We start from the raw sequence: 26659 nt of genomic DNA, 5'->3' as shown, positions 1-26659 counted from the left end.
TTTTTCTCTGTCTGCAAGGCTTATTATGGCTGCAGTTCAGGAAAGGGAATTTAAAGAGACACACATTTACTGGAAGATCTCACTATTAGAATTTTACAAGTGATAGAAACTAAATTTGAAGCCTTTGAGAAAAAAAAAACTGGACAGTTTTGATAGTGATATTGATTTGCAAACAAAATTGGATATTGAAAATGTTACATGTTGTGAAGTAAGGCAATCTTCAGAAATAAGGGATCTGGATTTGGATGGAAGGCTGGATGATTTAGTTTATTTTGAGCCTGGAGATAATGAGTTTTTTATAAAGCCCAAATTTACACAGAAATCTTTTTTGACACTATCCAGACCATAAAGAAGAGTATTTTGGAGATTTTTCCCTTTTTGGATGCGCAGGAAGGACTTATTGAACCTTTGAAGATATCTTTCATGGTAAAAAAGGACAAAGTGACAAGAAATTACTACTTGAGATTTCACTTGAAGAAAAGATTAAATGTTAAGCTCCTTGAAAAGAAGAAAAAGGAATTTAAAATGGACTTATGGGACCAAGATTAATATGTACAAGTTATGATTTGGATTGCTAATACTGGAATTTATTCTTGGATTGGGATTATATGATAATGTTTATGGATTTTATTGTTATAGAAAATAAATAGACAGGTATTTAATAACGATAGATCAGCTGATACTTCAAATAGTTGGTAAGGTCCTTGAGATAATAGGTTTGTATAAATTTCTTTAACTTTGTTTCTATTTAGAAATTACTTTTGGGATTTTTGCTTGTAACTGAAAGAAATGAAATTTTGACTTTTTAGAAAAGATATTTAGAATTGTTTTTGTTATAGAAATACTGTGTTTTATTGATATTATTAGAGTAAGAAGTTAATGTATTATTTTACTTACAATTGTACCGAAGAAAGTCGGAAGTTGTTCTTTTCTTCTTTTCTGTTTTTCTTTCCTCCCCCATTTTTTTCTTTCTCCTTCACATTTCTTTATCTATTTCTTTCTTTTCTGCTTTTCCTTTGATGTCTCTGTGTATTTTATTCTTGTTTTAAACCTAATACATTTTTATTAAAAAAAAACCTGAATGTGCTACTTTGGCTTGTTGGTATATTGTTTTATTGGTACTTGCTAATAAAAATTGAATGAATAAAGGAATTTAAACTGGGTGTTTTTTAAACTACAGTTCCTAATCAGTGACAGATCAGAAGGGCCATAGTGATTCCCATGAATAACCTACTGTAAGACAAACCTGGAGAAGAAAATATAGGCTTCATGATACTGCCTATAGTTTTCAGTGAAAACCATTCAAATGCACCAGCCCATCTGTGGCCCATCCTGGACAATGATGCTTCCCTTTTGCTTGCAACAATATCCTAATCTGGAACAGTTGCTGGCCAGTAACAACAGACTATGGCACAGTGTTATAGAGACACCCCCCCCCCCCGTGGCAGTTTCAGATGCCAACTCTGACCTTGAACCTACTCTGGTAACAGTCGTAATAGATCCTTTAACATTGCTCACATTTCTTATCCTCCTGTGTAGATCACATAAGCAGTGCTCCACCAGATATTGTATGGGGCAAACTGGCTAATCTTTATACAGAAGAATAAACTAGTACAAGTCTGATTTTCTATATGCAATATTTAGAAACCATTGGGGAGCATTTCAGCTCACCAGAATTCTCTATCACTGACTTCAAGAAAGGGAATTACAACATCAGATTTCAACATTAAACACTGGAATCAGAATTCTGAAGAATTAAAATAGTGTTTTAAAGATCAAGAATTCTGCTGCTACATGTGCTAGAGTCTGTGCTATGCTCAGCTGTTGCTTTATTTATGAAAACTATTGGTAATTCTCACTATTTCTCACCTCCCTTTTGACATTCTTTCCCACTCCATGCTTCTCTCTCTTCTTATGACAAATCTGTATATATGTGATCATTTTTGTAATGAGATGCAATTCTAAAAATATGACCAAGAGCACAGGCCAAAATGGCCATGTTACTAGTTGTTACTAGTATGCAGTGGCAAGAGGGCTTTCTTCTCCATCTTCACTGCATCCTCAGTAAACTACTTGAGCAGTGGCCTGGCTATTCTTGAAACAAACTCAGCTGACTGTTAAGTAGCCTATTGTAATAGATTTGCAATACGTTTAGAAGTTTATTGCATCTGTTTCAAATTAAAAGCCACAATGATTGCCGATTCCGTGAAAATTCTGGGGTGGCATCTGATCAGAGTTAAAGTTATTATGAACTCAGGAAATGGTTGAGATGCTTGTAAGAAGTTAGGCCAGTGTCTCAGCTATAAAACCTTTCTGGCTGAATCAAGAGTGCTGTGTAGGTGCTTGTCAGTTGTCTGGAAGCTGTGATGGATTAGATGAGAGCCTACAGACCAAACAATCCAGAGAGCAGATTCCAGAAACTGTGAATATGTGGTTTCAGGCTTGGGAATGAGGAAGATGGTCTGTACTGGATGAGACAGAGATCCCTCTGAAGGACCAGGTGTGTGACTTTTGGGTTCTGCATGATATGTTGAATAGCAAGTTAGTTAAGTGCAGGCTAGATGTCATGATAATTAAGTGGATATATAGCTTGAGAAGTTGTAGAAATGGCTGAAGATAATCGTAACTTCCACACAGACAAGTGCAAAGTTATTCACTAATGGGAAAAAAAATCCAATATATAGTTCCAGGATGGGAAGTACCAGGCTTGCTATTAGTATTTGCAAAAAAGGATCTTGGTTGCAGTCTGAGTGTACAGTAATGTGGCAAAGAAGGCAAATGCAGTTTTAAGCTGTATCCATAGAAATATAATTTCCAAATCATGGCAAATAACTGTTTCATTCTGTTCTACTCTATGGCTCTTCCAAACAATAATGGTAATATGCTTCCTCCCACCCTTGAGATGGAAAGTAAGTATGTTGGTATGAGCGTTGCTGCCCTCACAGAATGTAACATGGGATATTTTCAGAGTAGTGATTGGTGTGTCTCTTGCTACCTTTTCTTCTCTAGTCCTATGTTACCAACAATTGAGTGTGAAAGAGTTACCTCTGGCGGGCATGGCACACAGACAGTCCCTGGTTTTCTGAAATTCCTTCCTTCTCAGTTTCTGTTTAGCAAGTGGAGACTGTCCAGTGAGTTTGATGATATGTGTTACCAGCAGCAGTGCTTGTGGCTCCAAGGAAAGGGGCTGTCAAAAAGCCAAGGAAAGCACCTTATTAATAAGGTCCAGAAGACTGTTTTAAGTGCCACTTGAAGGTCGCTGAAAGAGTGATAAAAGTTTCTAATCAGATCATTTGCAGAATTCCACCAGCAGCTACTGATTGCCTCCCATTCTGAGTGGTCTTGGGTTAAATTACCACATACTCAGGTTAAATTAATACGATTAGCATACTGGATAAAATTGAAGGTCCCTTTTTGGTGGTGTTCATAAAGGAAGTTATTTCTCAAATGACAACTGCAACTCATACATTGTACTCATATTTCTTTTTTGTAGAACGTTTTCTTCTCTTACCAATGAGAATATCAACTTCCCGACAGACCTGCATTTGGTCTTACATGATGTTAATATTCCTGTTTTTGACAGGTTCCCACCCTCAAAGAAATAGGCTGTGTAAGCAAGGTGTATGTCTCAGAATTGTAGCCAAAATGGCTTTGTAGGCAAAGAGACCAGTGACTGCATGGAAGGGATGGTCCTATAGCAGACTTACCAAGCCAGTTGGAGCCCTGTTATCCACCCTAGACTGGGAAGTGTTCTGCTGCAATAGCAAGGAAATCTCTACTTTCATGTTGGTACACCTTTGACACAACAAGATGGAGACTATGTTGTGAGGGCACATTCTCAAAAATGCACCTCATGGACCAGGATGTTTTGATAAGCTTTAGTTAGACCAGCCTCAAGTTCTATGTCCTGTTCTGAGCACCACAATTCAGGGAGTATTCAGTGAAATGGAGGCAAATTTATAGAAAGGCAGTAAAGATGAGCTGGAAACTACAAATTAATTTTTTTAAAGAGAAATTAAAGGATATAGATATATTTAGCCTTGAGAACAGACAGTTGAAGATGGATATTATATGACTCTTCAGATACTTGAGGTTATCACAAAACCTGCAAGACCTGTTCTCTCTACTTGTTCCATATTATGTGCCACTGAACAATGGGTCGAAGGTAAAACAGATTCTAACTGAATATTAGGGGGGAAAAAAATGTTCCTGACAGTATAAATAGTTTGACAGTTGAAGCTATTACTGAGAGAGAAGATGGTTCCTTTTCATTAGATGTGTTCAAGCAAGAGCTAGATACCCATCTGTAAGAGTTGCTTTAATTTGGATTCTTGCACTGAGCATTGAACTTAATGGTCTAAATGGCCTCTATAAGTTATGTGGTTTTTATGATTCCAATTTATCAAAAGTAACATCAGTGACAAGGAACATCTTTGCTGAGTTTAGGCTGGTGTATTGGCAATGAACCTATCTGGACCAAGATAAGCATTCTTACTAGAGTACTCTGATGCCTCAGGGTGTCTTGGTGCAGGACACAGTTGCCTGTATCAGGAGTAATGCCTACACAGAGAGGCATTATTTTTAGTGTGAGTTACCCTCAAGTAGTATAAGGTAGCCTTCTTTAATCTGGGCTGTATCCAGAAGTCTAAATTTCAGCTCCTTGAATTCCTCTGCTAGCAAATTAATTGCTGAAGTGCACACACAATTGCTAAACTTTGCAAAGGATAGCTAGGAAATAAGGAAGGAGAAACTTGAAAAGCATGGTGTTTCTATTACAAAAATTCTGGTGTGTAACCTGAGTGCCCTTTTTTACTTTGAGATGTAGAGGTGGTTACACTGAGGGATCAAAGTTGAAAGGTTTGGGTTCATAAGCAACAGTAGATATGAGACCATAGACATAAAATATAAGTAATGAAAGAAATGGGTTTATTTAAACAGTTTCAATAATCAATTCCCATTCATTCTCTCATTCACTCCCTTTTATGTACTATTCCTCAGCCAGTCTAATGAGGCACTGGTTAGGAAGATGCCACATGTAGCAGCTCAGGTCAGAAATCTTCTAATAAGCCTTGTGATTCCATCTTCCTTTTATAGGCTGCACATATTCACAACTTTGCCTGTGAGTTAATCTTCCCTCCTTTGCTATAATATACTATTAAACAGTTTGTCTTTTAGTGCAGACTCATTTTCTAATGGAGTGTGATGTTCTTTCCACTTACTTAGATTCCTTCTAATTTCTCATAGTCTTAGAATGGTTGATCTATTGATGTAAACTGGTAACTGCCTTCCCATGATCAAAAATGGTATCTCAAGTCATTTATAACATTTCTGATTTCTTTTGCAATGCACATGAGAAAAAGATTGTGTGTAGGAAGTGATTGTGGATAGATTATAGATCTGTTGAATTTCTGAACAACTGTAGCAAATTGAATTTTGGTGAAAAACTGTTCTTTGTAAAGTGTATCAGTTATAAATTCCTAAAGTATCTACCTATCAAGTTATCGGTGAAACTGCATTTATTACAGTAAATGTTTGCCTGGATCCATTTCTTCTCAGACCAACGTTGATCTGAAAGACTAATACTAGGGATGTATGGCATTTGTACTGCCATCTAGTAAACGCAGCTGGGCAACATCTTTACCCTTTGTGTCCAATGATTGTAAGACGTGCCTTACATTGAAATTTCTTGGAGTTTTGAAACATAAATGGTAATTGTAAACATGTTAGTGTCACCTTAAACCATCACATTTTTAAATTGTTAATGCTGTTAGAAATTCTTGAAGTAAAGTTGAAAATGGAAGAAGAAAATAAAATGTTAATTATAGCTTAATGCTCTGTTGTTGTTTAGAAAACAAGAATGAAGACAAAACAGCCGTAGGAGAGAGAAGGATACCAGAACATTCATATAATCAAAACATACAAGTAGATATACAGGACCAGCCGGTCTGGGGAAATTGCAGTGATGGTGATCTCATCAGAAGTAAGTATTTGCAAAGCTAATTGCTACTATTCCTTTTTTTTGGGGGGGGGAGGTTTGTTTGTTTTGGTGTAATCTTTGTATAGGCTGTTAATGTACTACAATATACTGTTACCAAGTATGTTATAACAATAACATATCACATTTCTTCCCAGGAATTATTTCTGTATGTCTCCTGCATCAAAGAGGAGAAACCGTGGTACAAACAAGTTATCTTGGTGATTGAGTAAACATGGATTTATACTATATGATAGTTTTTCAGTAATTTATATTTTAAGATCCTGATTAGGTTCATATTTTTTTTTTTTTTTAATCTGCGCTCAGTTGTTACCGACTCTGCAGTGACTGCTTGGATGAGTCCTTGCAGTTTTCAAGGCAAGTGTTTCGGAAGTGGTTTGCCAGAGCCTCCTTCCTAGAGCAGAGCCCAGCTGGCATGCGCAGGAGGCGGGGTTTCCGTTGCTTCATGACCTTTTCGGGCGTGCACGGTTTTTTGCGCTTACCAGCAACTACTCCCGACTCCTTTTTGCAAGGCGCCGCCAGCATTTTTCCTCCCACCAGAGTGAGAGTACCCATTTATCTACTCACGTGAGTTTTCGAACTGTTGGGTATACAGGAACTGGGGAGGAAACAGGAGCTCACCCTGCTAACGCGAAGGCTGGACTTGAACCGCTGAAGCGTCGACCATTTCTGGCCAGCAACTTTCAGCGTCATTAAGCCGCTGCGCCATATGTTATACTGAGTCATAAATCATGATTTAGAAAGCACAGTGGCTAGGTTCACATAGTGTGCTACCCTATACCAAACAAACCACACTGTAATTTAGAGTGGTGTGTGAATCCACTGAATATCTGAATTGCTCTTTTCCATAATTATAGCAATATGTGTTATATAGTTCTGTTTATTTTCTGAGATGACACATTTTGTTAAGCTGCAACAGGGCTTGTTTGGTTGTGGTTTAGCATGATGTGTGAGCCCAGTCGTTATTGTTTATAAATCATAATATTTTTGCATTCTGGATGATTCAGTCTGCTATTTTTGTTAATAAAACATAGTTAAAACAAACTATGGCTTTGCATGAAGTATGGCCCCATTCGTTGGTGTATGAGTGGGCAGGTGCATTATGGGATAATAAGAATATATCTTAAGAAAGGTTTATCATGGTTACCATTTAAGTTTCATGTAAGAAGGTGAACAAATCCAGTCCTAGCAATGCTATTATGGCAGTTAAAGAATTTGGTTTTGAACACCTACTATGGAATTTCATTGAAGGATTGGAAGATATAGCAGTGTTTTGATTTGTAGGATCTGTAGTAGATCATGTACATAATCAGAACATGAGAAGAACTTATTTGTTCCAACACGCTGTATATTATAATATGACACCTGTTCTGTAAGAGAAGGAATTTATCTGGATCCACCTCATTGTAAGCAGTTGTGATGAAGGACTCAATTTACAAAGCAATCTTATTACTTATTGTCATCAATAAGTGCCAAAGTATTTCATCAGGATACAGTTTTTGTCATCGTAAAATGCTGAATCAAATCAAAATTGGTTCACAGAATATATTAAACAAACTATGTACAGTGGGGCAAAAAAGTATTTAGTCAGCCACCAATTGTGCAAGTTCTCCCACTTAAAAAGATGAGAGAGGCCTGTAATTTTCATCATAGGTATACCTCAACTGTGAGAGACAAAATGGGGGAAAAAATCCAGAAAATCACATTGTCTGATTTTTAAAGAATTTATTTGCAAATCATGGTGGAAAATAAGTATTTGGTCAATATCAGAAGTTCATCTCAGTACTTTGTTATATATCCTTTGTTGGAAATGACAGAGGTCAAACGTTTTCTGTAAGTCTTCACAAGGGTTTCACACACTGTTGCTGGTATTTTGGCCCATTCCTCCATGCAGATCTCCTCTAGAGCAGTGATGTTTTGGGGCTGTCGCTGGGCAACACAGACTTTCAACTCCCTCCAAAGGTTTTCCATGGGGTTGAGATCTGGAGACTGGCTAGGCCACTCCAGGACCTTGAAATGCTTCTTACGAAGCCACTCCTTCATTGCCCGGGCGGTGTGTTTGGGATCATTGTCATGCTGAAAGACCCAGCCACATTTCGTCTTCAATGCCCTTGCTGATGGAAGGAGGTGTTCACTCAAAATCTCACGATACATGGCCCCATTCATTCTTTCCTTTACACGGATCAGTCGTCCTGGTCCCTTTGCAGAAAAACAACCCCAAAGCATGATGTTTCCACCCCCATGCTTCACAGTAGGTATGGTATTCTTTGGATGCAACTCAGCATTCTCTCTCCTCCAAACACAACAAGTTGAGCTTAGACCAAAACGTTCTCCTTTGGTTTCATCTGACCATATGACATTCTCCCAATCCTCTTCTGGATCATCCAAATGCTCTCTAGCAAACTTCAGACGGGCCCGGACATGTACTGGCTTAAGCAGGGGGACACGTCTGGCACTGCAGGATTTGAGTCCCTGGTGGCATAGTGTGTTACTGATGGCAGCCTTTGTTACTTTGGTCCCAGCTCTCTGCAGGTCATTCACTAGGTCCCCCCATGTGGTTCTGGGATTTTTGCTCACCGTTCTTGTGATCATTTTGACCCCACGGGGTGAGATCTTGTGTGGAGCCCCAGATCAAGGGAGATTATCAATGGTCTTGTATGTCTTCCATTTTCTAATTCTTGCTCCCACAGTTGATTTCTTCACACCAAGCTGCTTGCCTATTGCAGATTCAGTCTTCCCAGCCTGGTGCAGGTCTACAATTTTGTTTCTGGTGTCCTTCGACAGCTCTTTGGTCTTGGCCATAGTGGAGTTTGGAGTGTGACTGAGGTTGTGGACAGGTGTCTTTTATACTGATAACAAGGTCAAACAGGTGCCATTACTATAGGTAACGAGTAGAGGACAGAGGAGCCTCTTAAAGAAGTAGTTACAGGTCTGTGAGAGCCAGACATCTTGCTTGTTTGTAGGTGACCAAATACTTATTTTCCATCATGATTTGCAAATAAATTCTTTAAAAATCAGACAATGTGTTTTTCTCGATTTTTTTCCCCCATTTTGTCTCTCATAGTTGAGGTATACCTATGATGAAAATTACAGGTCTCTCTCATCTTTTTAAGTGGGAGAACTTGCACAATTGGTGGCTGACTAAATACTTTTTTGCCCCACTGTATTATATAAACAGCATAATTCATGTTGGCCATGTTCATACAATATTGTGAGCCTAAATCACATTATTGTTTCATGTATGAACCCAGCTTAGGTGTAATGCCTGAACTCAAACTAAATTGAGTAGGATATACTATCTAGTAAGCAGCTAGCTGTGATCTTGAAAAAGCCAAGCATAGATAGTCTTGATTAATACTTGGATTGGAGATTAGCAGAAAATCTCAGGAGTGTAGATATACCCGGAAGTTTAAAAAAAAAAAAATCCTTGGAGAAGATAATAGCAAACTATTTCCATTTTGTTGCCAAAACAGTACATGCAAGAAGTGGTGGAATCAGCAGCATTAAAGCAAATTTTCTGTGCTCTAGATTTTTGATCTGTTAACAAGGTACAGCTATGAATGGAACAGTTGTTTTAATTACTGAAGGTTGAAATAATTGCTTCATTCTGGCCAGTAGTTCCTTCATGCAAATAAAACAATAAGCTATGGTAATCCTTCATTTTACATTCCAACATTCTGTTAATGTGGGCTTCTGCTTTGATACTGAAATGAACTGGAGTGCAGTGAATGGCTCCTGTACTAAATATTTCTCTGTAAATTAGCAGCTCTGGATGGATGATTGTTTACAGTTGTCATGGAGGATATATTCTTAATGGATCATTCCTTATTAAATGTATTTACCATTGAATAGAAACTGGAATTTTAAAAATCAAGAATCTATATAAAGTTGACATCAAGGAATTTGCTTTTGTTTGTTAAATTGGTCATAAGGCATATTGTAATTTTGTTAAGAATCTTGCTTTTGTTTATTGGTATATTAATGACTGAGTATTCCTTTTCCCTGAATGGATTGTTTATCCACTTACATAGTTTCAAGTATTGCTTCTTTTTTTATCAGATCTTTCAAATTTCATGCTGTAAATATTTCCAGATGTTTCTTTTTTCCAATTTTTATATTATACAGTAAGATAATAAGTTCTGACCAATCTTACTGGCAAATGTTCATGAACATCATTATCACAGTGTCTAAGAACATAATTTTGTTTATTAAAATTGGAGTGCTTTCCTTTTCCTTTTTCTTTTTCTTTTTCTTTTTCTTTTTCTTTTTCTTTTTTATGGTTAAACTCCTGTCATTGTCTCAGTATCTGAGGAATATTTCCAGACCTGACTAGGCTGCTATTGTCACAAATTGCTTTCTGACTCAACCCATTCTTGCTTTCTGGAATACAGCCATATACGTCTTACTTTTGATTCAAATGGTCTTTCATACTTCTTTTGATTTTCCCAGGAACTATATATGAATGGCTTGTAAACAATAAGATAATGAACACAGAGTTTTTGTTTCTTTGTGTCTCTTGATGCAAGAGAAGCAGTACTTTTAGTTAGATGAGATGTTTGATTGACTTGGTAAAGACATTCATATAGATGCCAATACTGAGAAATGTTTATATTCAAGTAGGTTGCCATAAAGTTTCAACTTTTATTAATGCTATTAAAATATTTAGCCAAAATCGGCAGTTTGTTCATCTTTCATTTAAAATACTGATTGTTCTATTTAGAAAATTAAGGGAAGTTAAAATCGTAAAAAAAAATTAGAATGTACAGTTGTAGTTAAAAGCATGATTTTGAAAAACACTAACATGTTTGTTCATGGAAAAAATCTATCTATGTGGTCCCTAAGAGTCAACAGCTAATTAATGGCAGCTAATCAATCAACACATTTGCACTGGTTGTCATCAATTTATACTTCCTTAATGGCAGTGACAAAGTGAAGGTGAACTTGATCATTTTAAGTATGAAATGTGAGTTCCCTAAATAATCTTGTGTTAGAAAGAAGCCTTGAAACAAGATGTTGCAGGTTTCATTCCAAGAACACATCTTTTCTGCCAAGATGTTAGATTTACTGCTAATTTTAGTAAATTAGTTATTCCCTACTCACATTATCCTTGTTGTAGTAAATATTACTGAAAAAATACAGGAGTGTGTTCTACAATCCAGTTTGTTCTGTAACTTTAAGAAAGGTACTAAAGATGCTACTTTAGTTGTAAGGAAGACAACCATAAGTTTAAGATGTCCCTCCCCAAAAAGAAATATTACATATCACTCTTTCCTCCCATCTGTGTTCATTACCATGTTTCAATAAATCTAAGATTATACTCACATTATAATAGTAAATAATTTGGGAAATGATCTAAGTCTTTCTTTCAGGTAAATACTATAAGTTAAAGGAGCAGTAGACATAGAAGATTGTAGTATACTTATTCAGATTTAATCTTCCTGTTGCTCAAACAGGACTTCTGCTTTGTGATATTTAACAAAACAAGAAGCATCTCCCATATATTCAAACTGTCATGAATAATTGATTAATAATAATCCAGTTCTCAAGATTAAATAGCCTATTATATGCTGAAGTTTTACAGATAGAAAGGTCATTGCCATCCATCACTTCAGCTTCAAATTTATCCTCTTCTTCACTAAACATCCACCTTTTTCTTTCTGAAAAGGCATATTTTCATCCATATGGGAAGGAAAAAAGCTTATATTGGACATGTTTTACTATCTTATAAGTCTACTGTTCAGTAAGAGGAGAAATTTAGTTAACTATCTAGATATGCCTAAAATGAATGCCTTTTAAGGTAAAGCATGGCATTTTTAAAAATTTAAATCCTCTATGGTACTTGAGAAACTGAAGTGGCTATTTTTGCAGAGTCCCCGTCTGCAAGAATTAGTGAATTGTCTTCTGAGAGCTAATCATTTAAGGTTGCTTCACATGATCATCTTTTATCATATGATGATTACAAATATGCTAGTTTGCTTTTGTGAAATCTCTATTGCAAATCAGCTCTTACTAGTAGAGATTCCTTATTGGGACAGTTGACAGAGGCCTCACTAAAAGCTAATTTGTGGTGAAGTTTTTCCAATCAGACAAATGATAGTTAGCAGGTAGTGATTTTAATCATGCATAGGATTTTCATTCATTGACAGTGTAATATTTTTAAGGTGACTGTAATTTGGAAATCAATACTTGAATGAGAAAGCACTATTAGCATATTTCAGTGATGTACTTTTATATCAGTCTTTATTTCAATAAGGTCTTCCCTGTATAAGCTGATCTTAAATCTGAGAGGAGGCAAGTATTACCTATCCATTAACTGTCCAAAGGGATCCCCAAAATGTAGTAATTGTAAAGCAGATTAAATTTCACTACAGGGAATGTGTTATACAAGCAAAATAACTTTTCTTTCTTGGATAAGATTTGATGGTTGTTTTTATGTGGTTTTACTTGACTAAAACTTGCAATCCTGTGAAGATCTGGCTTGGAGTAAGCCCCAGCAAACACAGTAGGATTTCCTTTGGATAAGCATGCATAGAATTATACTATGTGTGTGGTAATTGGTCAGTAAATGGCAACTACAGATTGAAAGATGCCAGCCAGCCAGAGACCTAATGGTTTGCCTGTTTGTTTTTACCACCTTAGCACCATCTACAATCCCTGAATTTTTTATGCTTTCCAAGCACACTGCTGAAAACAGCATATTTGAAGCAAATGCTACCTAAAGCAATACATTTCTGTTGTGCATTTTAAAAATCTTGTGAAAAATACTGCTGAAGGTCTATGTTTAAGTAGAATTCCAATGCCTTGGTTGTGTTCTTAGTTGGATAATGTATAAGAAGTAAGAAACTGCCTACACTGTACCTGAAATAATGAGTGAGTTGACGTTGCGGTAGTCTGCAATTTTCTGTGGTAATGATATATTCAATTATCCATATTTAGCATTTGAAATATAAAAGTAGATATTTTGTAAAAACTGTGAGGCACAGGATGTACCCTTACTACTTCCTGGTTAAGAAAACATTAGCTATCTCTAGAATAAGGGGAATTCCAACACAAAATATTTGAAACAAAAATGTGTGGTAATATTTCTAAATGCCTCCAGACTTGCAGTTCTTATATCCAGGTATAATATGAGAGTTATATTGTATGAAATAAATTTCATATAGGCTAATACTGGAATAGTTTGCAAACTGATGTCTTTTACAGTAGTTATGGAAGACATAGCAGTTACTAGAAAATATCCATCTATATTCCAATATCAAAGAACACTGCTAAAGAATGCTCGAATTGCTGAACAGTTGTACTTATTTCACATGCTAGTAAGAGAATGCTCAGCATTTGCAGTCCAGAATTAAACAATACATGCAACAAAACTACCACAGGAACAAACTGATTTCAGGAGAGGCAGAGGCACCTGGGTTCACATTGCAAATACCCAGTGGCTAACAGAAAAAGCAAGAGAGTTCCAAAAAAATATATTTTTGCTTTATTGATTATCAAAAACTAAGGTTTTTGCCTGTGTAGACCTCTACAAATTGTGGACAGCCCTTAAAATTCATCTCCATATTGAACAGTTTGCATGCTGAATAGGAAGCAACAGTTTAGAACAGAATATGGATCAGTTAACTAAGGAAGTAGTTCCTTGGCTTAGAAATCCACAGGCATGGCGGTTGCAACCATGAAATAAAGTAATATCTGCTTCTTGGGAAAAAAAAAAAGACAAATCTAGATATAGTATTACAGCGTGTAGATACCACACTGGCAACAAAGGGATGCACTGCCAAGGACATGGTCTTTCTAGCACATGGCTATGAAAGCTGGACCATCAGAAAGGCTGAACAATGAAAAATATATGATTTTGAACTGTGGTGCTGGAGAAAATATTTGAGGCCACCTTGGAGAGTAAGCTGAATGCAATATTAGATATATTATTGCCCCCTGTAACAGTTCTGTATCTTGTTTTATCCTCCTCCTGTTCACATGGACTTGGAACTAGGTGTAGAAAATGGAAGCTGAATAGAACCGGGAGACCTGGATATATGTGCAATATGGGATTAGTCTGTACAGAATCTTACAATGGTCACTTCCTGTATGGGTTCCACAGCCTTGCAAGAAAGTCCAGTGATGTTTATTTTATCTTTAAAATGTGAATTCTGGTGGTAGGAAATGCTTCAGCAATAAATTCTTCTGCTAGTAAAAATAAGGAGGCAAGTACAGAAGGTTTATCAGAACCCTGTTAAACATTTTCCATAAATACAAACAAAGGATAACTGGTTTTGGAAATATGCAACAAAGAAGCTGGAATAAGACCATTCTAATGTTTTCTTGATATTTCTGGAAAAAACATTCAACTTTTAACTGAAGAAACTTGTCATCTCTATATTGTTGCATACATATTACAGCATAACAAGAATGCCCTAGTTCTCCAAAAATATTGAAGATCAAAGAAAATGGTCTAAATATATTGGTTCCCATTCAGTTAATTCCATAAGATAAGGACTTTTGAGTACCCCTGGCCTCAGCTATATTGAAACTATGTGAGCAGAATGATTTCATAGAGATTTATATCTTCTGTGAACTGAGAGGAGGAATAGAATTTTAACTTACTTGGAAAAAATAGCATGGATAATTTCCTCCAATTACAGCAGTCTTTACCATCTCCTCTGTGAATGTTCTGTTACAAATGTTCAAGAGAACATGAGAAACTTTGTCCCATTCACTTTCCTTTTAACACTGCCTCTTAAGAGTATGACATAATCCTATATTCTAGTAGTAAGAATCCTGCAACTGTTAGGGAGTTGAAAACTAAAGTGGCCAAATTGTATGGCATTGGTGTAAAACATTTTTAGAATTGTAAGTGCGTAACTTTTCAGCAATCCATGGCCAGTTATTTATTTATTTGTTGGAGCCCTGTCCCACCTTTTCATTCAGCTCCTTTCCCTGTTTGTTTCCTGTTGTTTCTCCCTACAACAACAGACCCGTAAGGTGGGTTGAGGGGAGAAAGAGTAACTGGCTTGTCACCCAGTGAGTTTCTATGGCTGAAGGAGGACAAAGATCTGGGCTTCTCTGTGCCCATCCAATACCTTAATCACTACATCACACTGGGTCTCTTCCTGCTTTATTGTAGTAGAATATTCGTATGAGAGGCAGATGAGAATTGCATTACTAACATAGCTAAAATACCTTTGTCATGTCATGTATATTACATGTAAGACTCGCTACTATTAAACAAAGCATACTTGAATTCTCATTTCCCTCCCACTATGTTAGTGAAGTTGAAACACTTGTTAATAACTAATCTAAAATTAAAAATTTCTAGTTATAAATACTGAATGCATATTTCATTGTTAGTTTGCTGTGTAAAATGTCTTAACGTGAGGACGTAGTATTTTTCAAAAGATTTAGATGTTTTTTGGACCTTGTGCAAGTTCAGCATCTCTTGGCTGTTTTTCAGGTAGCCACTCTTTCCTCATACTGTTGCCCATGCCTGGGGTGGGGAACACTCTTGCCTTGAGGAATTGACTCATAATACAACTCCTAAAGCAGCCACAACTATGGGAGCATATGATAGCATTCTTCAAGTACAGTGGTACCTCGGGATACGAACTTAATCCGTTCCATGACTCTGGGCGTATCCCGAGTTGGTCGTAACCCGACGCAAATTTCCCCATAGGGTTCAATGTAAATCCAGTTAATCCGTTCCGCCCTCCGAATTTGGTCGCACCCCGAAGCAAATTTTCCCATAAGGTTCAATGTAATTACCGTTAATCCGTTCTGGTGTCCGCGGACCACGCATCAGGGGTGGGAAAACGGCCGGGTGCCGCGCGGCGCGGCGGGAAAACGGCCGGGCGCTGTGTGGCGCGGCGGGAAAATGGCCGCAGACCATGTGTCAGGGGCGGAAAAATGGCCGCGGATCACGTGTCAGGGGCGGAAAAATGGCCGCGGACCACGTGTCAGGGCGGAAAAATGACTGTACCCCGAGGCGGAGTTCGCACATCGAGGTAAATTTTTGCGGCCGGAGCTGGTCGTAACCCGAAAAGTTCGTTAGTAGAGGCGTTCGTATCCCGAGGTACCACTGTATATGAATAAGGAGGAAGTCTGTTCTCTCTTATTCCAGAATGCAAGATATGGAATAATTGATTTAAGCTACAGGAAGCAGGTTCTGACTGAATGTTAGGAAAAAACATTAGAAACAGTTACCCAAAGATGTGGACTTCCAAGCTGCTGCCAGAGAGCCATCAGTCTGGAAAGTTTTAATTTGGATTCTCATTATACGTATACGTATGTATGTAACTGCCAAGTGGGCGCAAGAGTAATAGATGTTTTAATCCCACTCAGCTGGGATCTTCTGCCACTCAGCTGCAGAAAATTATATATACATATTTACCTATACTATATGACAATCCTTTTTAACTCCAGTGGTCAGATGAGTGGTTAAAAACTTTATAAGACTTACATGCACAACTTTTCAGCAGTAAGCCGGGGCTCTCCACTCCACTCCCAACAAATGATTTTGGTTTGTTTTTGTCTGCCAGAGTTTTAAGGTATTGATCCTTGAGCTAATTGTCCTTCTGCATCATTAGAAAACTATTATTTTCTTACTGTTTTGTCTTACTATCTTTAATCTTCTCCTAACTCTTCATTAAATTTCTGAGAGTTTTTTACCAAGACAATTTGTCCTCCTGTCACACAAGAAAGAGGAGGATTTCTTTTTTTCTTTTTTCCACCTCTCTGCTTGCCCTCCTTCATTCCTCCTGTCACAGGCACGTGACCTTCAGCCTTATGGCACAAGATCTCTTCTTCACAAGTTCCAGCATTATACTTAAAAAGCATTATGGTCTAGGCTTCAGGAGACTGAAGCTATTCATGGGTCCTTCTGTTAATGTGTTCAATGGCACATGGAAGATTGCAATATTGAATGTATAGAAGAATATATGATAAAAAAATTAATACATGCAAAGAAAGAAATATATGCTGTGCATATAAAATGTCATCTAGATTGCTGTGAATGCATATTGAAGTAGGAATTCATAAATTGGTGATAGTTGCATGTTATTCTCTAATGAACGGTGATTATAAAGGTACTGGGATGAGTTTTGGGGGGAAATGTACAAACATTCTGAATGAATGCAATTTGGGGAAAAAGCTATTATATTAGGTAAAATGGATGGACAGGTGAAAATGAGACAAAAATTTAAGGGAAGAAATGTGCCGTTCTGAGACCCAAGAATGAAAAGAATAATAGTTCATTGATGAATATCTGCTTAGGAAAATATTTGTATGTTTAGAACAGACATTTTAAGTATAAATCTGTTCATTTATACACACAGTAAGGGATGAAATAAAAAAAAGCATTACTGATTTGTTTTATGATAAGAGTGACAAACTATGTGAGGGTTACAAGTTGAGAAGTTCTGAATGTGGGTCAGACCTTTATCTGCTAATGTCAGTATCAGATCATGAGGGAAAAATGGGCATGGGGGGGGAAGGTAAAAAAGAGTGAAAAGAGAAAGATTGTAGGAAGAGAAAGTACAAAGTTTGCATGTACAGTAAAAGTATTAGATGATAGGTTAATCTCTCAGTGGAATGAATGGAAAGTGGACATGTGGAAAGATTATACAGCTGCTTGGAATGAAATGATCAATTTTGTTCCATGTGGCCAGGATTTAATATCTTTAAAAATTAGGCTGAATGATACTAAGTGATAATAGGACTACTGTACAAATACTTTTCCTTCTTCATCCTCCCTTTTCCTCTTTTATCTTTGTGTTTTTTCTCCTTTTCCCTCCTTTTTATCTTTGCTTGTTCCTTTTTTTGAAGAATATTAAAGCAATTAAAATTAAAAAATGAAACGAGTTAAGAGGTTTGAGAGGAAGGAAAGAAAAGACAGTAACAATTAGATGGAACTGATGATACCTTCAGAAAAAGGAAGGTGATAAGGTTAAAGGACAATGGCAATATAACAAATCGATGCATGGTTGCAGTGGAGGCAAGAAAGTTTTACAAGGATAAAAACAAATGGAAAGATAAAGTAAATGATGTTACTCTAAACAAGATTTAATTCTGTTTTCATTTTCTGTTTTCTGTTGCCTTTAACTTCTTTGGCCATGTACTTGTTATCTTTTTTCTGTCATTTACATACATACCACAAAAAGCAATAACATAATGGTTAGGTACATTGGTTTTAAGGATGGATGGGTCATGTTCCTTCTTCACAGTTACAACTGTTCCTTCATTGGTACCTTCCTCTCTGTGTCTGCAGAGCTAATGAGATCTTTTAGAAAGTAGATGGTCTAAGTCATTATGAAACAACTTTCCATTTAAGCTGCCTTTCTGATAATCTGTTCTTTCTATTTAAGACTACAGACTATAATCTGTTCTTAAGACTACTGGGCAAGTAGATGATGCCAAAGCTGTACTGGATGGCCTAAATTTTAAGAGCGTTGGTTTCACCACTTACAATTCTTAAAAAAGCATTTGCCCCCTTTTGAATTTTATGAAAGTTTGCATATATTTGCCCCTAAATGTTGGCAAATAAGACAAAACGTATCAGAGTTTCACGCTGATCATACTGATATATAAAGGCAGTTTATGTATAAAGTTTATGCATGTTTTTGTATCAGAGAACTATACATCCTTTTCTTAATGTCTGTCTTATTCCCATGAAGAGAATGCAGATGGGGAAGCATTCCCAATCTGAAAGCTTCAGAACAAAAATGGTAAACATTTAATGTCACAATTCCCTTTCAATAATTACTTTGATAGTATTTTGACATATTTAGTGTAGTCTCTAGTATTTATACCTATTAGCAGGTAAAATATTTTGGCACTGTTGGGTTAAAGTACTGCCATAAAACAAATTAATTAAAAAAACAAAATAAACCAACATATTCTGGTATGTTAAAAAAGAAAGAAGACAAGACAAGTAATTCTTAGAGGAATAACCAGCCGCCTTGCTCTGAGACTTCATAAATTTTTATGTGACAAAAACAAAACACCCTTGATAATGTGATTAATGAAGGTATAGCACACTGACCAAGAATACTAGTGTGTAAAATATTAGATTATAAATTAGTGTTATAAAATGTTGATCACTGTTGTAATTGGTCATAAAATTAGTGGTTCAAAATTAGTGGTACAATGCGTATGTTTAAAACTAGAGGCAAACAGAGTAATATCTTTTCTAAGATCTGGTAAAGCAACTTCAGTATTCATTTCTAGAATTCATAGCTTGCATTCATTGTGACCAGAGTTATTTAAGCTGAATGATATGGAATTTCAGACATGTTTCTACAGTACATAAAACAGCTGTGTCCTGAGGTTCATTCTGGATAAAGAAAGTTGATGCATCTCTAGTGAGATTATTGTATATAGTAAGAGCTTTTATAATAGACAAATGGCTTGTGTTATCTTTTGAGCTCTAGATCCCTGTCTCTAGATCCCTGTGAAACCTCATTGGAATTGCCTCTGAAATTCAAGAAGGGCCATTTATTTATTAATTTATTAAATTTATATGGCTGCCCATCTCAAAAGGTACGACTCTGAGCAGCTAACAATACTTAAAAACAGAATTAAAACTATAACAAAATTATAAATAACAAAAATAGCAGCTGGGAAAGAACCAACCTATCACAGCAATTAATATAACCATACAATGGGCTCTCCCATATCTCCAGGACCCCAGGCTCAATAACAAAACCAGGTCTTCAAGGCCTTGTGAAAGACCAGGAGGATTAGGACAAGCCTGATCTCCAGGAGAATATGAACATTTCATTGAGTTTAAAAAACAAACCCATAAGCTATGTAATGTAATATTCTGTTCAAGGTAGAACATCTAAATGTAGAGCACCTTCAAAAGATGTTTGAGGAAGAGAATCCACCTTTCCATTCTAAATAACTGAAGCATATTTAGATTTTTTTTTTTTTTTTTTGGTAAACTGGAGGCAGAACTTTGCCCAAGTTTGCCTTCATATATAGGAAGGAGAATAATATTTCCACACCAAATTTCTCTTGTTCAGGCTATCATACATGCTGTTTCTTTGTGAAATACAGTCTTGTAAATCCAACTCAGTAGTTTTGTTAATGTAGCCTAAAATTATTATCCTTTTTTATGCTTATATCACATAGGTTACCTCTGAGCAAAGTATTTTTTTTTCTTGTATAGAACCATGAAGTGAGGTGTCTCCTATTATGCATCTATTTGTTTTGTTTGATTTGATTTCTGTACCCTAAATGCCAAGCTTTGCATTTCTCTCTGTTGAATTTCATTTTAATAGTTTACCCCAGTTTTTTTTCCCCTTTCTGTCAAGTTCAGTTTAAATGTTAGTCTTATCTTCTGTAGGATTTGATATGGCATAAAGGTTTGTGTGGTCTGAAAATTTAATAAGAGATGTTTTGCTTCATAGTCATTGATAAACAAAGTGAAGAATGGTGGGTGTAAGTCATAACCTTGTAGCAGCTTGAATCTTCACTCCTGCCTTGTGAAGTGCTATTGGCATTGAGTAGAATTTTTCAGTTTTGACTCAACCTGATGATAATATAATTCAGTCTCCTCTAAACTAGACTGCGAAATAAAATATATGATATATTCCTGTAGTCAAAGTATCACTATAATTTCTACACATTTCTATCAAAAGTCTGAAGATGAAATATGTAACCTTCCACATATTTCTGAACTATAATTTTAGGGTTGTGGAAACCATTTGGAGGAACATTTTGCAAAAATTGGGAAAAGGCCTCAGAAGGGTCACATCAAGCCTACCAGAGTCTGGGCCACCTTGTTACATTCATGAAGCATCCCTCTGAATTGTTTGTACACCCCTAATAATTACCAGCAACCTCAACTACAGTGGTAAATTAAGATGGAAAAAAGGAGTTGTAATTCAACAATACCTGAAGTCCAACCACTATTACAGAATAGCATGTTTTATGTTCCTGATAGTAGTAGTAATTTGGCTATAGATGTGTGAACCAGTTACCAGAGCTAAGCCATAAACTGTGGATTATAAACCATAGTGCCTATGTTTACACAAGCCAGGAACAAATAGATCACAGTTTGGCTAAGCACAACGTATGAATCAGGATGGAAAATGATTAGATGATACTGTGTGTTATGTTATGATGCTCCAATTATTTTACAAATAGTTTTAATGAGAATTATTAGCTATTACTGTAATAATATAATGTGTGCTGTAAAATACTAGGAGTCTTAGTGAATTCAGTAATATATAAGGCTGGTTGATATAAATAAAATGACTGCTCAGAGATTTCTAGTGAATTTCATGATTAGCTGTTGGGGGTGGGGGTAGGTGTGCAATTTTGTAAGTCACCTAGAGCCACTTGCTGGTTGGGGAATTCTGGGAGTTGAAGTCTACACATCTTAAATTTGACAAGTTTGAAGAACACTGGATTAAAGGATATAGAATGGATCATACTGCTATAAGCTGATTTCACATAGCCTTCCCAAACCTAAAGGTGGACTGGACTTCATCTCCCATAATATTTAAGTGGTATAGTAAAACAAAAGCACAATGGAGGGAAAGCTGATATAGTGGCTTCCCAAGCACTTGTGAACTAGAGCAAATTTTTGAAAGCTCCACCACCTCCACTTAGTGAATAAGCCATCATTTACTTTCACTTTACCTGAGTTTTGGTTTATCATTATATGTAAAACCGCATACCTTGTTATTAATAAGATAATCTTTTAAGGAATGGGATGCTTGGTAAATGTGTTGCTGATTACAGTTTTGTTAGAAAATAATTTTACCTTTTATGAAAAATATATAGAGAGGCTAAATTTTATGGCTGATTTGTGTAAGGCTGCTAAGAAAGCTGCCCAGATGTGGTAAGCAGGAATCTAATACTCAGAAATCCTTATTTCTTTGTTTTATTACGCAATAGTTATAGCACAATCTTGCAGATTATTTGCTTTCTCAAAAACATCACTCATATGTATGTATGTATGTATGTATGTCACAAAATAATTCATCCAAATAAAGAACATAATTGATAAACTGCTTGATTTATTTTTCCTTTTAATAGGATAAATTTTGTGTGGGGTTGGTAGTTCTCTCTCTATTGAAAAACTGAATACAGCAAAGTGTGCATTTCATAGTCATTATTGTCATTTATTCATATCTTTAAAATTTATTTGAAAATTTCATATCTAACTTGCAATGAAAGAGAATATATATCAACATACACAACAACAAAATGTATTCAGGCAAGATGTTTTTGTCAGCTGGAAATTGCTATGAATTTTAAATCTAAATAGGGACACCCATCAGCTTTTTGTTTCATGTCTGTAAAATCTTAGTAATAAATACTTGGAAGTATTTTATGCTGTCTAGTAACCTCACAAGTAAATTACGGTGTAATGTTGGATAAGTAACACACAGATTACTGTATTAAGGTGTGCTTATGAAGAGGCCAATAAGAGTGCTTCAGTGAAACATGCTAATTGATTATATGCTGCAGCAATATATTGTCTTTTTATTGCTTTTCCACAGGCAGCAGTTTCATGTGTCATTATTACTGGCTACATTATTTGCTATTTTTCTGTCAGAAATGATTCATTCTATTGAATCATTAATCCAATAGTGGTAAAAAAAAAAAATCACTAGTAATAACACTTCAAAATACTGAGCCAAATCCACTGGTTTTGTGATATCCTGAGAACAATTTAACAATGAAAGCATGTTTTCCTTTTAAATACATGATAAGTAATATTTCAGCTTTCTACATTGTTTTGTGTTTTAAAAACTATAGTTGGTATCCAGTGCCATCCTGGATTTAAGTTGCTGAATGTTCCTAAATCTAATATTGGAAATCTTGATGGACATTGCATTAGTTACTGAATGGGAAGAAAAAATTTTTGCTCATGCATAGTGCAAAATGGAGTCTTTTGTAGCGGCACATGGTCTGTTTAGAATGATATAGCAGACACTGAATGTTCACATATCAAACAAAATGCCGTCTTACTATAGAAAAGAGGTGTCAAAAAGTTTCTTTGTACCTTTAACGCATGTGATTATGTAGTACAAAATGCAGAGTTTGTAAAAATTTTTCAATATACAGGCAAAAAATGAATAATTCAAAACAACTCATAAGTTCTACATTCTATTGTATCTTTTATAACACAGGCAGAAGATAGCATTGTGTTCCCAGTAGGGCTGAATTTGCACAAGTTACACCTCTGAAAATGCCAGATGGTCTATGGTCTACTTTTGAGAGCTGTCATATATGTAAAGATTTTTTAAAAAGAAAGACAGCTGAATGAGAGTAGTGGATCATTAAAGAGAGAGTGAGAGTCCCTGGGTATCACTGTGTTTTAAGAAAGCATTGTGTCGTTTCCTCATATTAAGCTTTTCATTATTTCTTTTTCTTCTTTTCTTAAGCTATGCATAGCCTTTAAAAATAAAGGAAAACATTTCTATTTTAATCTGAATTATTGTGGCTTAATCATAAGAACTTTCAAATGTTTTTGGTTCTTTATATTAGAATTCAGACATATAGATCCTAATTGGTTTCAAGTGCATTTTAAGCATAAGATTCCAGTATCCCTAGTGAAAAATTATCAATAAAGTTAAAATAAATTTAAATTGGTATAACTAATACATTTGGGGGTTTTATTCATTTTTTATTTGACCTGCATATCATTTGTGAATACTCTAAAGCCATTCAGCTAAAAAGTTGTATGCTAATGTTGAAAGAAATAAGGCTACTTTGGGAACAAAATTTATCTCTTGATCCTAATAAAAATAATGAAATTAAACTAAAACAATAATTGTGCATGGCTTGCTTTTCCTGGAGATTTCATATCGCACATTAATTGGCAATGTGGAGCTAGTGTTTAAGATGTAAAATGTGAACATATGCCATGCATTATAATAAGATATTGAAACATAAATAGTTGCAAACAACGACTTCCAATTTTGCTATAGTCTAAAGGGCATCACTGTCAGTTCTAATAACACTGTCATTTAGGTTTACAGACTTCTTCCTGTGTTCTTGCCACTTACTTATTGACGAAGGATAATAGCTCTCCCAACGCTGAGGCATTGAACATTGAAGTATATGGTTTTATATTCAGGAATTCCAGGAAATATAGCTCCTTGTTAGACTGTTAAATGGCAAGATACTTGCACGTTCTGGAAATAATTACTTTATCAATACTTACTTAGGATGAAAATGGAACTAGATCAAGTTACTCTTCCATAGGAAAAGATATGTTGAGTTCTGATCTGAGCTTATGATTGAGTAAGTTGTTTCTGCCTACACATGTTAAAAGGAGTCTTCTGTATAAAAGCTATCCTATTTTAATATCTTTGGAGATTTTCTTTTGTCAGTGAACTGCCAGCATACTTGTGATCACTGAAGGTACTTGTTGTAAATTTGTCCCGTGAATGAGTGAGGCTTTCCTGTTGTGTCTTTAGAATTTGAATTAAATTATTAGTTATCAGTCTTGCAAATAAGACCACAAGAGAACATTTTTTTCCCTTTTAAATAGCCTGCCTGCCCACACATATACAGAGTTTGCCATGAGACCTAAATTAACGCTAGGAACCAGATTTTTACAGAACTACTGTGTTTGTCTGCCTAGAGGCATTTCATACTCCTGGGAAGACCATCAGACATGTCTGACTGTTTTGACAAATATTTTTTCTTTATTTTATACAAAAATATTTTAGATAAGGTGCTTTTACAAATGAGAATTAAGTTTTCAGTGAAAAATCTTGGATTGCCTGTATACATTAGAACTGAAGGCGATTGATTTTTTTCACCTTATGAGAGTTAGGATAAATGTTTTATTGTACGAGTCCCCTATAAAAAGCAGAATACTAGATTCAATACCTAAGATTTCCTAGTATTTATAGTTAAATTTATACTTAAAAAAAACCAATATTAATATATGAGCTCCTGCCAGTAGATTTTGAGTGCTTTTCAGCTTTATACCTTTCCCTGAATTTGCATCGTTATACCTTAAGGAAAAGAGTTTCATAATTTTTAATTTTTTAAAACCTTTCTGTAGCTAGCTTCCAAGTATCCTGAAACTTCTCTTAATAGTAGTCATCTTCCTGCCACTCTCTGGAAATGCTTCACATTGTAAATAACTTGCAGTTAATGGTTAATATGCTACCTCATGGAGGTGGATTTGAGTTGATGTTGAAGATTTCCAGGTAATTGATTTTAGGTTTTATTCTAAGTAGCCTCCATCAGGACACTGCTCTGGATTCCTTGGCCACCATGAGAACCATCTGTTCTAATGTTTGTTGAAGCCAAGACATTCTGTAAGTCATCTCAGTTTGGTGTTCTGTATTGGATATGTCATTTATCATTGGGAGAAATATCAATTACTTTTGCTTTGGATATATCCTTATCTGGTATGATTTGGAATTACGGTATTTGGGAACTTGTGTGCAATCGTATTAAGATTATCTACTCACACAGGCAGCTGTGTTTGAGAATTTTCAGCAGATATAGCAAGCCATCTTGTTGGCCATGGCCACTCTCTTGATTTGTCTTCTGACAAGAGAGTATAGTAACTCTTTGGCTTCCTCACTTGCTGCTGCTAATGGGCAACTGAATATGATTATAGCTCAAGAGATGGAATTTACATGATGAGTCCTACTGAATGTAGTTTAGATTCTGTTTGGACAACTATTCCATGGTGGTGATGAAGATATATCACTTTCTAATTGGTGCATTTGACCAATGTCATACAGAATATGGTAAGATTATAAATAAATTATTGCAGATGTGAACAGATGAACATGCAGAATCCTCTGTATAGATTATGGTGAGTTTCTCAGGATTTACATAGTCACCTATATACATTTTGCCTGGATTATACATTTACATCTGAGTATGAGGCAAAACACATTTTACCTTTCAATTAAATACAATTGTTTGAATGTGTTTCAGTTGACTTTGAAGATAGGTGGCAAGGTGCTGGAGGAAATTCATGTTTGACTGTTGTCTTCCTTGATTTATGGTAATGAGCTCAATTGACTTTAGTATGTTCAGCTGTGTGCACCTCATTTACTTAATGGTCTCTACCTGGCACTTTAGGAGATTCAGGATTTTACTTATTGCTTTCTCTTGAATAAACAAAACAGGATAAAAATAATAATGCAGAATTAGAAAAGGAATATATAAGCCAAGGATTCTTACAAATATGGTTTTGACCTTTTTTATCTATCAATTTCAGAATAGCCTTAAGCAGATAGTGGCCAAATAAGTTACTAACTGTTGCACCAGATATTAGTGGCCAAATTTCTAAATCTATTTTGTGATAGTAGGGCTCTAGGTTGATTTTTTTTTTTTTTTTGTGGAAGATCTGTTTGAATCTCTTAAGAAATTAAAAATTCTGTGAAAAAATATTTGCCTCCTTTGAGATTCAGAATTCTTGCATATCTTTGTCACTAAATGTTATCAGAGGTTCATATAGGTCCTAGTAATATATATAGTCTCAGTGAAGAAATAATATTCTAAATAATATTTAGAAATAATAATATTTAGTGCTTTTTTCATTTATTTCATAGTCATTTAGTGTTCAATGTGCTATTGTGGAAAAAAGCTTCCTTAGTTCAAAAGGCCAATTGCAAGAGTACTTTGTTAAAAAAAACCAGTCCTGTATAAATCTCACAATTCTTGGTTTTTTTCATC

The 26659-nt window shown here is 35.6% G+C and overlaps 1 protein-coding gene across 4 annotated transcripts in view; it reads left to right on the top strand.

Annotated features, from left to right (window-relative positions):
* MDFIC (MyoD family inhibitor domain containing) overlaps window positions 1-26659 on the top strand; it is a 67883-nt gene that overhangs the window by 12894 nt on the left and 28330 nt on the right. For all 4 annotated transcript variants that reach the window (XM_088141711.1, XM_088141709.1, XM_088141710.1 and 1 more), the window contains exon 3: window positions 5849-5980. In XM_088141711.1, coding sequence (XP_087997837.1) covers window positions 5849-5980 — 132 coding nt within the window. The remainder of the gene's footprint in view (window positions 1-5848; window positions 5981-26659) is intronic.

The sequence above is a fragment of the Python bivittatus genome, unplaced genomic scaffold (genome assembly GCF_059951505.1).
Source record: "Python bivittatus isolate LINGU-HERP-01145 unplaced genomic scaffold, Pbiv_v1 ctg000330_np1212, whole genome shotgun sequence".
In the NCBI taxonomy this organism is placed as follows: Eukaryota; Metazoa; Chordata; class Lepidosauria; order Squamata; family Pythonidae; genus Python; species Python bivittatus.
The sequence above is the reverse complement of the archived record's forward strand: the minus strand, read 5'-3'. Positions and strand labels throughout refer to the sequence as shown.